Source organism: Melanaphis sacchari, unplaced genomic scaffold (assembly GCF_002803265.2).
Source record: "Melanaphis sacchari strain LSU unplaced genomic scaffold, SCAv2.0 Contig123_pilon_pilon, whole genome shotgun sequence".
NCBI classification, from domain to species: domain Eukaryota; kingdom Metazoa; phylum Arthropoda; class Insecta; order Hemiptera; family Aphididae; genus Melanaphis; species Melanaphis sacchari.
The window spans coordinates 404480-423514 of record NW_020270491.1 but is presented as its reverse complement, the minus strand read 5'-3'; the positions used below and the strand labels follow the sequence as shown (position 1 = coordinate 423514).

The following is a 19035-nucleotide window of genomic DNA, read 5'->3' as shown; positions in this document are numbered from 1 at the left end:
AGAAAAATTTTTAAAAAATGTTGACATTTGAATTCCGCGAATGTTGAACGCATTGAAAGTTTAGTCACACTCATTAAATCTAGACTTCAAAACAGTCGTCTATAAGTCAATTAAAAAAAATTCTCGTTTGAAAAGATACTCGTTTGATATATTTGATTTTGAAATACATACGCTACAACGCTTTTAGAAAATGTATAAAGCACCGTGAACACACACATTCGTGTAGTAGTAATAATTATGTTACATTATAATATATAATATATTATGGGAGTGTTTGAGATGTTTAAGTATTTTAATCAGAAACAGATAATACTTTGATAATTTAAAACTCGCTACCGTGGTTCATCGCAGGTCGTCGTCTGCAGCTCTCGAGCACTCGATTCTTCAATGTGTCTATTTTTATTTCTATATTATTTCGTCTTGTGCTCTTCCTTTGCCGTATATATTATTACACAAGCAATAAAATCTAAATGTCACGTAACAGAGAAGACCGCCGCAATGTATATACATATGCTACATGTACGGATGTAACACATGTACTCACGTGCAGTGCGTTTCGGAACGATGACGACATTTACACGTGTTCTAGACGGTTGCAGCGGCGACTTAAGTACTTACTGCTTACTATAGCTATATGTGTTGTAAATCGAATACGTTTCGCATTCATCCGTGGCGAATATTGACAAAATTAAATTAATAATCGCACGTTACGTTTTGTGCGGATTTTGTAAACGAAGTTTCTATCGATTTCGTTTTTCATATATAACATTATACACCTATATATTAAATCGAATTATGCTCTGTTGAAAATGCTATTTTTTTTTATATATTTTTTTTTTCTTGATATCTTCTTTTTTTTACGTTTTAGTCATTATAATGTATAGTTGTTAGCACCTATTGTACATGTGTACCCCGTTGACATAATACCATATTTTCATTGATTATAAATACTAATTATATCTAATTACTATGATTATTTTTAATCAATGGTATAATTTAATGCGAAAATCGCGATTTCGATTTGTGATAAATCTTCACGGTGCGCATACCAGCATATCGTTTAGATATAATTAGCTATAGCTATAGTATCTATATCTTTTCATAAGTCAGATGCAGCTTCAATGATAAATTACACAATATATTAATATCCTTATAGTGATTCCTTCATCGAAAAATGCTCAAACAATGTGTACTCGCAGCCTTAGAGGTTGGTGCTAAATCCCGTACAATCCTTACGTCATAGACAACAATTATTAGACTTCAGTATATTATGGAATGTTATGCGTACCTTGTATAGATATGCATAAGTGTTCGGTATCGTAGCAAACAACCGTCGTATTGAACGAATGACAAGTATTATGCATGCATAAAAACACGAAAAATGATTTGACTTGCGCGTGGTAAAAATAAAATAATAACAATAAAAGAAAAAAAATGGGCTTGAGCGAAAGACATAATATCCATCCGGGATGTCTGCGCTGAAATAATATTATCACCGATGTTAATTACCCGTCTAGTCTACTGTTTGTCACAGTCACGAGTCACGACCATTGGTCGTCAGAGATAATATAATGTGACACATACTTGATGCATATTGTTATTCTTTAAAAAATAAAAATATCCAGAAGACGAAAGTTACACACGCGTCTAGTTTTTTTTTCCAAACTTGTAAAGGAGGTATTTTGTATAGTAGTTCTTGTCATATTATACATTTTTTAATCGCATAGATCATATTTATTATTTTTTTACAATAATTCTACGATGTAGATTGTAGATAGACCGCAATAGTGCACCATAGCGATATGTTATCGTACAGAATAATCCATTCGACTCTTATATTTGAATGAATTTAAGCATATTGTAAGTAAAAATAATATTTATCCGAAGCCCTGACTCTAGACTTTTTTGATATTTTAATTTTGATACAATAAGTCATGAAGTTTAAAAATGTATAATTTTAAAATATTCGCATGACCTAGTTCAAAATAAAATTACGAAGAAACCTACGCAGTGCCTTAGGTAATATTCTTATATTTGAATTTTATTATAGGTCTATTATTTTTCTAATACCAAAAATAAACAGAGTTAAACGAATCTTCTGACGAGTTGAATTTGCAATGGTGTGCGCCAGTAAGACACAAACAACTCATGCGCTTATAGTATAACGTCAACGCATTAAAATATTATTTGTATTGATTATTTTGTACTAAAGAAATAGGTAATATGTAATTTTTTCATTTGCAAAATACAATTCGGCCATCACGAGTATAAAATATGTATCTGTTTGTTAAAATTTTGTCGTAAATAAAACCACAGTGAGAATTTGTGGGTGTTTGGGTGAAACAAAAATTGTACCTAATCCAATATAATATAGTTGATGACTGGTGGTCAACATCAAACATTATTGTGGTTGGTATATTATGTACTCGTATATTTATACATTTGATTCGTGACAAAAATAATATAACACGGGTAACACCGAGTCGCCGTGTAACGACTGCAGCAGATTCGTCGTAATAATAATATTATGTTGTTTATGCGCCTCACAAGCACTTTATGCGAATCGCGTGAAACGATCGAACGGCGACGGTCGCATTCGGATTTCGATGGTTTTTGTCACACAAATATTATGATAATAATGTATAATACTATAATCGTTTCGTATTATAATATCGTGATGTAAAATAATATGTCATCACAACTATATATATATATATATATATAGAATAGATCCGAACACGTTCAGAGCTTAAACAGATGCGGGCGTATACGCGTGCAGTGTGGACATCACGTGTGTACGTTGTGTGAAACCGATATTATTCATTCGACGTTCCACCATAACCGAAAAATACGTGTTCTATGGTATACATACACAATAATATTACACGCGTACATATTATTATACATATACCGTAAGTTTGCATGGACGGATACGTGGGACTGTAAAAATTTAATATACGTATTTGTCGATGTTTTTTTTTCTTTGTCTCGCTTCTTCTTCATACAATAAAAATTATACCTTAGAGGAATTCGTTTGAATTTTAATTTGATACAGAGATTTCGAGCATGTACTACCATAATGCCACATAATATTTTTTACAATATTTCTATATAAGTATATGGTTCTCATATTTTAAACGTGAAGTTGATTCCCAGAAAAATTGTGTCATTATAGTTTATAATATATAATTTGCATAATAATATATTTTTTTTACAAAATATATCATTGTCATTTTATTTTCGTAATTATTCATTAATATTTTTAATGAGAGTTGGACGATTTTCTTATTTTTATTTTCTTCCGATAAAACAGTATTTTCTGACATAACGCCCTCGTCATCGCAAAACCACCTGACTCTGAAAAAGTTTACTTATATGTACATCAATACAACAGCAACACTGTCGTTGCAAGTTGGTTTATAGCGCATTTGTACATGTCATAGTATAAACGAAGCACGCATACATAGGTACAATTGCATATATACATTATACATATATGATATAAATACTAAATATATATACCAATATTTTAGTGATTAGAGAAACACTTTCGAAAAAGTTTATCTATACCTATATATATACGGTAGATGATTTAACAAAAAAATTCAAGCTCCAAAAAACTATTTTTTTTTTTTACCAAGTTATTCTTCTTGGAGTCTATATCAAGATCAATAATTAAAATAAAAACAGCATTGATGTAAAATATTTTTGGCGGTCCGTTTATTTTCCCTTGAATTACTTAAAGATTATCGCACAGCGCTCAATATAATTACATGCAATTACGACACATAACCCGATTGTAGAAGAAGCCCGTTTATGTTTCGTGGAGGATATGGACATATCATAAAAATAATATGAAATCAAGCTTCCCATGATAAAAGACACACCCCACATATTATCTACATTTTGTAAAATGTATAATATTATAATTACGGTCGTTCTGTCGCAAGTCGAGACGATGAATTTTAATACCTATTATATTTTTTTCCAATAAATTCAACATATATTATTGTCAATATTTTACGACGACGTGACTACGAAGCGATGAAAATTTTTTCGAGTTTCCCGCTTACACGTCTTCTCGGAAAAGCCTCGCCGTATAAAAATAATAATAATATATATTCATGAAACCGTAACATTTCCCAGTCACTGTCGCAGTATAATTATTACCAGACATACTACCATAATAATATTAATAGGCGATAACAAGTATTATAATGTAGTATACTTATATATATATATATATATATATATAAATTATATATTATTAATATGGTTTTTGTTTCATCGACACGGCTGACTACTATATACAGAGTGATTCGCCAATCACAATGCTCACTTCTCTTTTATAATCCGTTTACTCAAATTCTGATTCTTAGACATTTTCAATGTGTATAAAAATCGTATTTTTAAGTATTTAGGTACCTAGATTTGTTAATACAATTTAAAAGATTTCCTTTATGATACAAATACTTCTATTTTAAAAAACTCCATTTTATCATTAGGGCATTAGACAAGTGATTTTATTGAAAATGTTTATAATCTAAATTAGAATTTTAACAAGAAATTACCAAGAAAATTTAGATGTATGTGTATAGATAATAGATACTTTGGAAAATAGTTCTTAATAACTATTGCACATACGAATAATATGTCTTATTACACTTTTATAGGTAATACGTGAATAGATAGTTTTATTCGATATAATTTTTAAACTGTCATAGTTCCCATACCTATATATTTTTCACACCTTTAATCACAAGCTTTTATCCTTATTACACAAAGTTTAATACTTAATTGAAAAAAAAAACTACTTAAAAAATTATTTAATTCATGAGCAATAAGTCATATGGAACATTCTGTATAATATATAATATATGCGAACAATTATTCTAGGCAACACCATGCGTTTTTTTCTCCATAAACGTTGTATGGCAGTTTTGATGCGATCATGGTTACACAATTGATCGTTAAGTAGTATAAATTAGATTTATTCATCTGACTCACAGTCGTGTTAAAAAAATGAAAAAAGGGGAACTCGAAACATTTCGTAGGCGCCAAATTTGTTTTAAACAGATGTTAAATTTATTTTATATATATAATTCTGCTCACGATTCGCAATCATTTTCGACAGAAATGGTAGTCAATTTTTTTTTAATTTCGATGGAATCGAACAGCTGCTTTTGCTCGGGCGGAATAACCCTGATTTCGGCAGACGTATGATATATTTTACATAGATACAAATGATACAATAATATATTAAATTTATAAAAAGGCTCAGACCGTATGCATTTAAAATAAAATAAAATAAGATAATTAGATATACATGATCCTTGCGCGTGTAAATATGTAATAATATAATATCATAATAAAGTCCTCATCACCTTATATTGTTCCGCGCGATTCAATTATTAACTCGACATTCGACAGACTGAAACTCACGTGACGCCACAATGGTAACTACCCTAACAATTCTTTAAATGAATGCTGTTGCGGTTTTGAAATAAACAGTTATTTTATTCACCAAGTCTATTGTTGTAATTATTATTTTTATAACACTGTACTCAATTTAACCACTGTTGTTGTAAAAAGTTTTAACTTTTATTATTATTATATTTAAACATTTTAGAACAGAGTAAAAGATGGATAGGGATGATACCTCTTAAACTTTGTGGGCCACTACTTCGTTTATATATACAAAAAAAATATTAATAATTTTTTCAAATATTCGATATTATTACATCAAAATTGAAAAAAATTATATTAACTGTATTTGATTTTAAAATTTAAAAAAAAAAACACGATTATACAAAGTATGTTTATCCCCAACATTTTTTTTCCACAAAATCGCTAAAAATTATTTTGAAAAATTATCATAGGCGGTCATAGAGATCATTCAAATATAATACGCGTAATAAATAGAATGATTACTAACATTAATATTATTCCTGTAATACGAACAATCAACGTCGTAAACATTCGAAAATTACGTGCCATAAACCTGCTCGATGTATACATCTATACACAGTGTGCATTAATCTGGAAAGCCTGCAGCAATCATTTTTAACTAAAAATAATTGAAAATTATAAACTTTTTTTTCATTATTTTTTTTTCTTTATGAATTGTGGTAAAAAGGAGGCCATCAAGCTATATTTTATATTACAGCGTTAAAATATTTGCACTACATCATGGGCTGGAGTTACTGACTTTCCAATTAATTATCATAATATTGTAAATAGAACAATGATAATAGTGCATATAATAATAATATTTTTAAATGGTCTTTTTCATGCTCAAGTATGCTCATTTAATGTTATTTTAGCTATTGCTTGTTTATGAAATATTTAAAACAGCGATGGAAAAAGAGGAGTGAAATGGCAAAAAATTAAAATGTAGTGTAGCGTATAATTTTAAATCTCCTCTCAACAACGACGAAGGAATTAAAGAAAAATTGACAATTTGAATTTTGTGAACTTATCAAAACATTATGCTTTTTTTTCTTCTTTTTTGAAATCAAACAATTTGTTGATTCTGTGTTAAATTTTAAACCTCCTCCCCTCTCAGAACTAAGAAAACAACCACAGGAGTTCTTATAAAATTAGGCGTATAAAGACATTTACATTCTATACTATAGATGTAGTGAGAGATATACTCTATAGCGACATAATCGAAAGTGAGTTACCATAGGAAATCCTTGTTGATTATAAATTTAATGTAAGTGTCCTTACATATTAGTATAATTATATGATGTTTCGGTACCAATTCGTAGGACATTTTTACAAAACGACGTCGCGGCTGACTCTCGATAAATATACCGATTAATGTACACCTGCTCAGCGTTAGGTTACCTGTAAACGTGTAGTAAAATAAAATTCAAGTATTACCTAGTAATAATAAATTTCGAATGTGTTAAAATCATTGACCGCAGTCATTTTTTGTGTAAGTGTGCGTGTGTATTAAACACGGTGCACGTCCGAGAACTCGTCGTGCCTGTCACGGTCCCCGGGAAATCAAAGCGGTTTCTCACCAGAGCTGATTTTACGATTCAGATTTTTTTCACATTTATATTTTTATTTTTATTTATTATTTTTATTTTTTTTTTTTTTGATCAAAACCACATTTTAATTACTAGTTTTTAATTACGCAACGTCGAATTCGTGTAGTGCTGCACACGTCCGCAATCTTTGTAATATAATAATAATAATAATACGTATATATATATATTATTTAGAAGGTCCGATGGTGAAAAAAAATTTAATTATTAACGTTTCGACGGTTGTGTATCATTTTATTAACCAATACGCGACGAACGAATAATAATATGAAGTCATCGTGATCGACAACATTTTTTTTTTTAAACTGTCCATACATCATTGACGACAGTTTTCAGATTTGTAGTACTTACACCGTTGTCGTGAACTTTTTCGGCATCGTTGCAATAAACATTACTCATCACTACACCAATAAATTGATAACATTGATAGTAAACACAGAAAAAATTATTATTATTCGAGAGTTAAATCTGATGATAACATTGGCCATTGCAGTTATATAATTATATTGTAAGATATCGTTTAATAGACCATAATATAGTACCTAACACGTAGATCAGTGGCGTCAACGTGATTTTTGAAAGTCCCATCGTGAATAATATGGTTCGCTGTTCACCCGAGGTGTTATGGACCTATGTCCAGAAACTAAGTATCAGTTTAAGTAACGTTAATCTTTGTATGCTTGTCAAAAAATATCGTCTAAGAGTTTTCCAAATTGGTATTTTCACTTGATGAGTCAATCTCGTCGTTGCAGTATTATACAGCAGCATAGCGGTAGTATAAAATTCTCAACTTTAGCGTTAGGACCTCAGTTTTTAAAATAAGGCTTTGGAAATTAAGTTGTGATATTAATTGTTTCGTCACTCACAAAGTTGCAGTATATTATATTTCTATTCCATGTTGTCGGCTAAATATTTCGCGTATTTCCACTTAATAATTTTTCATACAATTACAAGTACAAAATTAATTTATTGTTTTTTTTTCTTTTACACAGATAAACCTCAGTTCAAAAATCGACCGAAAAATGTCCAAGCGGATACCGGAAGTTATGTATCAATTATATGTGATGTGGACAGCAATCCACCACCAACCATCGAGTGGACGTTTGAGAAAACAAAAAAAAGTGAGTTGGTGAACTGATATTATATCACAGTATGTAGAATATTATTATTGTGGCAATTACACCTGATGGCCCTGGGGTAATATTTATCATTTATTCTAATTGTTTTTGAAAGTTCTAATCACGCATAATACGATGGTGAATATTTTGTTCATAAGTTATATACTTTTTTAATCCCTCCCATGACATATCAGTCAAAACCAAGTTAAAGGCAGGAAGGGCGGTGCAAAGACGTAAGTTCTGTCATCGTCCTACGCATTCAGATTCAGAACAAAAAGCGTTAATCATTTATTGTCTAATATAATTATTGTTTAAAATGCTTACTGATACCCATATAAACAAGATTATCTCAGAATTCGGAATGAACTCATTCATTATTAAAAGTTTGAAACGTATGGACGAAAATGAATTAAGTTCATATTTTAAGTGCATCAACTTAATTTTAATTTTATTTAACATAAAACTTGAAAGTTAATTCTATTTTAAAACTAATTTTCCAGTTAATATTATTATATCTTCTATATTATCAACTTATCAATAGTATATATATAAAATAATTAAACAAGTCGAAATTGAAATACTTCTTAATTATTTAAATACTGTTTAATTATTTAAATACTATGACACTATCTTATTATTGAATATGATATTTATAGAATCATTGAGATGCAAGGTGAAACTATAAATAAGTATTTTTGTAAAAAAAAAAAAAATGAATTTGTAAATACATTTACGCGTGCACTTAAACGAAATAAGTTCGTGAATTTTATTAGATGTGCTTCAACTAAATTAGTTCATATTTCAAATGAACTTTCCAAATTTTGTGATACGATGATACCTATACTTTTATATTACATGTACGCATGTACCTATGTTATGCATTCGTCTCGTCTTCCCGTACAAACGCATCTCGGCGGTATATCATCCTCGTAACCCAAAATTAATACGCATAAAGTCGTATACCTATATATTATAATGTAATATAATATATTTACGTATATTTTTTATAACTCCATTGTTTGGCCGCAGGTGATGAGTACGACCAGCAACTTGACGGTGCTTGTGACAAACACAACCATCGGCCGGTACCACTGCAAAGCCACCACGTTAGGATTAGGGGAGGTAAATGCTGAGGCATCTGTGTTCATGAGGGGCAAGCCGGTCATCAACAGTCCTCGTATCCAGTACGGCACACCGTCCGAAACAGTCCGGCTCGAGTGCGTCGCCTCGTCCGTGCCAGTCGCCGACCGAATAGTTTGGACTTACCACGGCACCGTCATCGGCACCAGGAACGATCAAAACTATTATTCGGTGAGTACCTCTCGGTCAACGGTTTATAACGCGTTAGGTTAAATACAATATTACGCACATCGTGTAAAATATTTTTTGTGACTTTTTTTGTATCAATAGTATAGGTACATAATACGGAAGAAATATTCCATAAAATATGTGATAGGAAAGAATAACAACATTTAACGGCATAAAAACATACTTGCCCACGATTATGAATTATTAATATTAATATATTAAGACAGCGAGTGTCTCTGTTCGAATTTTGTTGCATTCGCGTATTTTTAATTTATTTATATTACTGTTAGCTTGTTTGATTTATTGTCATGTAGATAGGCCATAAATTCATCTCATGATTAACAATTTTAAGAGTATGTATATTGCCACATTATTTTTAGCATAACCTGTTTCAAAACATAAAGTATACAAGTACATAACAAAAAAATAATATGCATATTTCTCAAAAGTATTAACCTTATTTTCGATTTTATTATAAGAATTTCAGTCCAGAAGTCATACTAAAAGACATGTTATACAATACAGCATATCTTATCTATGTCAAACCGATTTTATGCATTTTCAAAACAAAATCACAGTTGTGAAATTACTATTAACGGGTAGGTTAGGGATTGTTTAAACAATATATTTTTAAATTGCTACGTTTAAGTAGGTATATTTTAAATTTACCCGTTTAAAAGTATAAAATAACATATAGAAACATATTATTTTATATTATTTAATCATGCATATTTCCAATTTTTTTTATTTTTAAGGACAATATTAGTTTACAAATGTTCGCTTTCAATGTTGTAATTTTATACAATTTATTGTGAAAGAAAATATAGTTTTTAATTTCGTACTGTAGCAGTATCAATAATCGGTTGTTTGCGTTGCATTTCCACAAATCGGCTCGAGTTGATTAAAAAGATCGATTTTCAATGATAATTACCCTCAGTCAACAAGTTTTTAGCCTGTTTCATGGTTGTTGTTTATTTATTTGTTTGGTGCCTCTTTTTTTTATTTTCCTGGACAATCACTATTTATTAGTACTAATTGTAAAAGCGGTTAGTGTAGAATACAGATGAGAAATTCGAATAACTATATTAGATTGTTATGATTTCCTTTATTTTTGTAAATAATCATATTTCATACAATTATTTATCTTCAGAAAACCAACAAAACACGCTGTAATATATTTTCAAATTAATTCAAGGTTGATTGTTTTGAAAGTACAACAAGATTTAAAACTCAATTTTTGAAATAACTATAATAATTATTTTTTGAAATTTAATCAAAGAAATAGAACATTTTCTATTTTTTATCATCATTAATGAATTTTTGATTTCATATTCTAAATTATAATATATTTTTGGAAATTTCAATAAAAATCGAAATTTAAAAGAGTAAGTACTAGTTAATAAGTAATAAGCGTTAAAAATTTAGTTCGCCGAAATAGAGGATATAAACATTTTGTGAGATGCGTTAAACCAACTCCAATCCGATTATTTAAAATTCAAATAATTAATACTTAAAACTTATTAGTTACTATTTAAAAAAAAACAATTTTTACTTATACGTTACAATTCTTAAAAAATATTTAGATTCTAAACGTTAATTAAAAAATATATGCTATCATTAAATAATTAAAATGAGCTAAAACTACGAATACTAGTAAAAATAATTTTATTTTGTAATGGTTTTAAATTAAGCCAAAATATTTTGAAAAAATTGAAAGTGCTAACCATTAAACAAATCTTATTTTTATATATAATGTTTCCATGACGCTAAATACATTTTGACGGTCGTCCTTATCAATTATATTATGAATCAAACTAAACCTATTGTTTAAGCATTAAATCAAAAATCTGTAATTTGAATACCAAAGTATAAAAAATAATATATGCACAGCGCACTTTATCGCAATAAAACACGTTGTACTTAAGGCAAAAGCCAAAGCCAGCCATTTTTTGAGACCAGTAATGGTGTAATATATTATTATTTATTATTATATTACTCGTATTGCACGTTTGGTCCAAAAAAAAAAAAAAAAAAATAACGAAAAATACCATTTGCAAGACGAAACGTTCAAATAACTATGCCGAAGCGTTTTAAGAATTTGAAATTCGCATATAATCGTAAAATGAAAAAAAAAATACATAAAAACGCGGTTTGACTAAAACGAAGAAATACGCGGTTTTTTAGTTTTATCGAAGTATACGTTTTTTATTTTATTTTTTGTTCCGAGACGATACAGAAAAAAACCCTTACACACATTAGTCTAAGTGCCTATACATATAATATGTATATATTATATATACATATATAGAGTGATATCGGTGCATGTAAAGAGTATAATAAACAGTTTACTGGTTATATAAACGTATAACTTAAAAATACCTGTAAGATATATTAATATTATCTGGACTATTCTTAGTTATCTTAAGAATAAAACTTAGTTTTTAGGTATGTAGTTTTCGAATGAATAGATCTCGGATAATTTGAGGGAGGTTGCTTTTAAGATCCTACTCGTAAACGCTTGCCTTTTAAATGCAATTAAGCATTTTACATAATGTTAATTCATTACAAACCGAATATGACTTATATGTATTTTAAACAGAAGTTATTGCATCGTCACAAAAACCACTTAAATAGCACGGAAATTCCTAAGAATTTTAAATCATAGTTTCTTAGTTTATTTAAATATTTTAAAAATCAGAATTTGATTAAATACATTATTACTTTATAGATTTACTGTATAGATCTAAACACTGGTAGGCACAAAAAAATCAACGCGGATGTCACTGTACAACGTTGAATAAAGGTTTCACGTTTAAACGCCGGAAAATCATATGCTTTTTCACAATCCTTGTTTTCATTGTTACTCTTGTGATATTGACAACAGCGAAGACTACAATGAATAATATTGTAATAATAAAACGCTTCAAAGGATTGATTTTATAAAGACATACTAAACTATGCTATTGTTATTATACAATGAAATAACAGTAGTTGCTTTATTATATAAATCATAATAACAATAATTGCTTTATTATATAAATCATAATAATACGTGCAAACAGTCGGCGGAGGTCGTGCATGTATAGCGTATATTTTATTTTTATTATATATATATGCATAATATAATAATTTCCGAGGGACGGGACGCCAATTATCGGAACTCCACGCCCTCTCCCGAGGAGTCGGTGTTAAATCCGTACAACCAACCGTATTTGTATATTTTAATACTCATTTTATAAATATACAGAGTGCCACCAAACACTCCAATTTACCAAGCATTTTTACCCCTGTTTTTTCGTGTAACAATTCGAATTCATTCAAATTCTGATTTTGGAATGTTTAATACACAATATGTTCGGAGATTTATTTCAAATTCTTTTAATTTTTGTAACACTCAGGTAATGTCTCACAGAGTAACGAAAATTTTCTGTTTTTAAAATGAGAACCCTATTTTCATTAAAGTATTTAGCGAATAACTTTTCTGAAAATTTTGATTTAGATATCAAAACCAAAGTTTGAACAAGTAATTTTTTAATTATTTAACATTGAGTACTAAGAATAATATGCTCGTTTTATTGGAATTATTTGGAAAATATGAGAGCTATGATAAATTTAAAATATGGTCTTTCAGAACCTATATTATTTCAAAATTCCATAAATTAGAATTTGAATAAATTCATTATTAAGTGAAATAAATTGGGAATGTCATAATTGGTAAATCACTCTGTATAAACTGCAATGTTCCGGCATGGTGTTTAAATATAATAATAATGATTTGGTAATTATTGTGTTCACACAAATTTGAGTACGAATAACAATGTCATATTATTATCATTATTATTATGTAACACGGTAACATAATATTGAGCGAATAGTAAGTTAACTACTGCTATAATTACTTATATTTTACTCGTGAAATTCACTATATATCGACTGCACAGTCTGTCAAGCGTAAAATTTCGTTCAAGTAAAACAAGTTTTAACGATAATAAAATGTATAGTGATCAATATCCTTTATTCGTATTGTCTCGTTATTATATCTCTTGCGATCATATATTACCTATACCTGAACTGGAAAATGAAATAATTCGATTCTAAAAGCAAATCTTGTGTAAGAAGCGAAAAGTTTTCCAAATTCACAATTAATACATTTATTACATTTAAACTAATATGAAAAATTAAAAATTATTTACTCGCCACAAAAATAACAAATACAATTAAAAAATAAAAGATCTTAAGAATAACAGTTTAACATTAACCCCTAAACCTATATGTCAATGTGATGGAAAAAAATATATATATAAATAAGACTGCGTTTTGGGGATCGTACGTATATAATACAGTTACACCTCGACGTCACGTTAGAGTCTCCCCTGTTTTAAACGTGCATGAAAAAAACTAGGTACCGTCTAAAATTACGATTGTCGCTGCCGGAACCATACACAACGATATAATAATAATAATAATAATAATAGAAACGCATACCAAAAATGAGATCGACCGTCAGCGCGTAAATCATTTGTACACGAATATAATATATTTATGTGTGTGTAATGCGCGTTCCTATATAAATATATGTAATAAATATTATACAGCACATATTTTCGTCTATGCATTTTGAACCGATTCCAAAACCAAATATAATAACGAGTATTTATGAGAATACAGCCTATACATGTCCTATACATGTATAGTGGTCCACCACGTGTCTCGCCTATTCATATCGTGGTAACACCTCGCGAGTATGCCTTATATGAGGTACAACTTTTGATAGGTGTGTTTTTTAGTCCCATGTTTCTTGTAGTTTCTTGTTGAATGTAGAGCAAATAAATAGTAAAAATTTGATATCAGCTAGATTTCCGCGCGTCTTTTCGTTTTGGCTACTATTATTTATCAAAATATATACATAATTTTTCTAAAAATATTAACGTATCGAGATCAAAACTCAAACGAGTAGTTTTCGAGTTAATTAATTCAATCGGTTAAGGATATTTTTATATTCCTACATTTCTATAATAATGGGTTTGGAGTATATATGTGAGCTATAATATTTTGAAAATTTTTATAACTTTTAATAATTTTTATTTGATCAATATTTATAGTTAATAAAAAATACTAGATTTGATACTAAATTAATTTTATAGTTTTTTAAAATCATTTTTAAGAATTATTATTCTTACTAAAAATATTTTAATAATAAATATGCTTTTGTTTATTTTTTTTATTGCACGTTTATTTAAAAGAAATCATTTTTTAATTAGAAAATCGAATGGAAATTCCAATACCACTAAAATATATGTGATGCAATTTTAAAGAATAAATTATAATATATGTATAAGTCAGTGACAATGTTAATACATTAGAATATTTCAAAAGATTTAAATTTAATTTAACTATTGTTTTTCAGGTGCAATCGTAAATATCGATGATTTACTTAAAAAAAAACCATTTATTCATATATTTTTACGTTTTAATTATAGAAGAGATATAATTACAAAAACTATATCGTGTCTAGTTAATATAAATGTTGGACTAGATGTTGTTTTAGGAGATTTTTTTTTTTATACCAAACGAACTGTTGTATTTTAAGTCCATAATAATAATTATGTCCATTCTCTAATAATTAAACACAATTACTAGTAATATAGACATAGTATATAATGGCCAATAGGCAGTAGCCTGTTGTATTTTTCGCCGCTATTTTTTTATTTTTTATAAGACAAAATGATAAATTAAATATATGCATTATAACAATAATTATATCAATATATAATAATGATTTTATATATGTGTACTATACAGGTACTGGAAGACCCAACAGAAGATGGCGTGAAGAGCACGCTGATTATTAGGAACTCGAGACAGGAACAGTTCGGAGACTATAACTGTACGGCATCCAATGACTACGGATCCGACTCGATTATCATTGTACTGGTGCCAAAAAGTAAGTTATACGCTCGATTCGGGTGCTCAAATGCTCATTGTACTAATTTGACTGAAATATTTAGGAAAAATTGTGCCTTTGAAAACCATGCACTACGTCTATTATAAAATACAATTATATTATATTGTATTCGAAATGGATTTTTTTCTTGATAAAAAATACTTATTTTCTTACTAAGATTTTAAAAATTTGTTTAGATCATCGTTTTACTTGTCATCTAAGAAACAATACTTAATAAAATTAACCATAAAATCTATGTATCAATATTTGGCTTTAAATAATAAAAATATACTAATATATATTCAACCTTTGTATAAATAAATTGAAAAATTCGTTGGTAGGATCTAAAGTTTATTATTAAGCGATCCAAATTAGATTTCAATATAAAAATCACATCGCCTGATCGAACGATGTAGAAGAATAAACATTGCTCGATTTAGGCTTAAAAATCTAATATAATGTTTAATAACTAATATTTAGCCTAAATACCATGTAAAAAACTCTTTACTAACAGATGCGATCGAATCATTTTTTTTTTCAAATTCATGAGTATAATAAAATGCATGTAATATAAAACCGAAAAACACGCATTATTCCATTTGTTAGTTATTATACATTGCATTTTCTTTACAGAAGACTTTATGCTAATTTTGGCAATTATTGGTGCCGTGGGCGGAATCATAGTCATGATTATGATTTTCGCCGTCATTGGGTTTTGTCGACGTTCGACGTCTGAAAAAAAGAAAAAAGCCAAATGTAAGTTCAATTTTATTATTATATATATATGTAATATATAGTCTTGTCCTCCACGCTTCTCATCATTGTATTTACGACGAAAAGGGAATATATTAGATCAAAAAATAGAAGACCAATTTTATAAATAAAAATTGCTTAGTATTACTATTGCTGCAATATCATATTTAACTGCATGTTGTGTATTGTGTCAGTGAACTTTTGGATGATGTGACTCGATGTTTTTTCTAGTAACTCTAACTTAAGTCGTAGAATTGCTTTTACTGGGTCATGATATTTAAAATCAATCAAGTGTGCTACTCTGTTTTATCCAGACTAAATTATTTTATTAAGAAATTCACAGAATTAAAACATAACATTGATTTTGTACATATCTAGTGTAGCCGTGTACGAAAAATGTTCCTATTTATTTCGATTAGGTACAATAGTATAATTATATTTAGTTGGGCTTTGAATCGATTAATATAATATATTTTATTAAAGCAATAGATTAAAGTTATATATATTATTTTACTGATAGAGTACCCACAATCAAAAGTGTAATTTTTTACAAGACATCTGCTAGAAAATATAAAACTTATAATACAACCTTAGGACTTGGATATCAGATACATAATATTGTGAAGATTGGTTTGTAAATTTATTAAGTGGAAATTATAAAAAATGATGCGTTTTGCTCATATTTTATTTTCAAACTTTAATTCCCGTTCTACAGACATGGAGTACACAGTAGGTATACATTTTTTTCTTTTGAAAAATGCTTGGGTAGTACATAACAGTAAAATATTAATGTAATTTTTTGCGTAATATGTTTTCTGAACGTCCCAATCAAATAAGCTATTTTCGCAGTGCTTATAGACTTACAGACTGGCTAGTTATTCTATTTGAACGGCAGCAACGTATGTGTATTTATATATATTACTTATTGAAGGGGCAAGCTGTGTTAACGCACAAGTCGCATGTTTCTTTTAAGATTAACATTTTCTCACTTTTTCCAAAAGTATTGACCGTTATTAAAATATACTTATTTATACAATTTAAGGTAATTTCTAGAACACGATATTTTTTGGGGAAAAACCGCTTCTCTTTTATCGTACATTTTAAGTTTTTTACTTTTTCGAACGACATCTTATACATTTTTAATTTCATATTCTGAAGCAGAATAGTTTTTAGTAATAAACTAATTTCGATCGAGTAATTAATTATTCATAAAATATATTGCATATTATAAAATGTATTTACAGTATTTTTTCGACGGTGCTTTGAAATTTTTTAATCGTGTTAAGTGGAGTACCACACGGGTATCCCGAAAAATATCAGTCCACCGAAAATCATTTATCGCTCATCATCGGTTTTTAATTTGTTGAAATTCTCAGCAAACTGTTCTGTCTAGAAAAATAAAATAATAAATTATTGTAACAATTAAAAATACAATATTTTCAAAATGTCTTAAAATTATACGTAAATAATTCGTGTTTAAATTTAAACCGTTAATACTCTTCAACAAAATAATGAGTTTGTTTAAAAAAAAAAAAAATTGATTTTTGTTCGGCGTTTGGTGTGTTTGAAGTTCACGCGTAAAATCTTGTAATACGATGATCAAAAGTGGCCGAAAAAAATATTACTTTACATTGCGTAACGCGTGCTTTATATACGCACCCAAACGTATGCATTATTATAATATATTATACGAATGCAGTTTTAACCACATTAACTCATTATACATACACATAAATAAAATATATACAATATTATATTATGTAGGTAGGTAATAAGAAACACACACACACACACACATTCACACATATTGAACTAGTAGCCTGAAGATGTGACATTCTATTATGGCCGAAACTATGTTATAGGTTTACAGTAGCGGCAAAACTATCATGCTTGAGTGTGTGCGTGTATAATATGTATATTAACATATTGTTTATGGCTTTATTTATTTCTTAAATTATTTATGTGGAATACCTATTAAATAACTATCGAGTTACATTATGTTTTTCTCGTAAAACATTTAAATTTCATTCCATGTATATTATTTTTATACACACACACACACACGTATATATATATATATATAATAACACGGCTGTAATGACTCCGCCTTCACATATTATTATTATATCCATCCTACCGTTCAATAATCGTAAAAATATTTATGCAGCTACGCGCCTTCCGTTTGTATTTTAATTATAAAACTAATATCCGTCAAAGATGGTTGTGTGTTCGTAATATAATAATATCATAACATAAAGTAGCTAAGAACACGCGGAGCTTGTGTTACCTATAAACTGAACGTGCCTTGAGTGTCACCGCGGTAGTATAGATACACGCATGTCGTCCTACCTAATAAATCTGTAAGTATATCATATGATATCATATAATGCGACGCGCAACGATCGAAATACGATAATGCGTATATAATTGTGTTACTTGAGAAAAATCGAAACATAGAATTTCCCGATTAGGTAAATTATATTATATTGTACAGCGCGCCGAATCGTGACTGCATCGATGCGGTTACTCCAGAAACGTCCGAAAGTGTGTGCTGTGCACAGTTTTTGTTTTTCCTCGACCCGGCGGCCCTCGGCAATATAGAAGATAAATAATATTTAAACGACGGGCGTTTAAATAATTATAAACAGTAATTACGTGTTACGAAATCTGCAACGGCGGCTGTTTGTCGAGTGCAGATCGGTATCGCGACGTGTGTCCAAATACCATTTCCGCGGATTCGCGTCGGAATGTCGTATATTATGCATTTACGCGTTCGTACCCCGACGATTGAACAGGAGCAAATGATCAAAATGATTGAAACAACGTCGTCGGCATTTTAGTTCATTGCATTTCACAT

The 19035-nt window shown here is 29.0% G+C and overlaps 1 protein-coding gene across 1 annotated transcript in view; it reads left to right on the top strand.

The window, feature by feature from the left end:
* Positions 1-19035, top strand: part of LOC112590971 (irregular chiasm C-roughest protein-like) — a 148563-nt gene that overhangs the window by 114603 nt on the left and 14925 nt on the right. Inside the window, exons 5-8 of the mRNA XM_025334590.1 lie at positions 8048-8175; positions 9203-9484; positions 15284-15425; positions 16059-16181. Of these exons, the coding sequence (XP_025190375.1) occupies positions 8048-8175; positions 9203-9484; positions 15284-15425; positions 16059-16181 (675 nt within the window). The remainder of the gene's footprint in view (positions 1-8047; positions 8176-9202; positions 9485-15283; positions 15426-16058; positions 16182-19035) is intronic.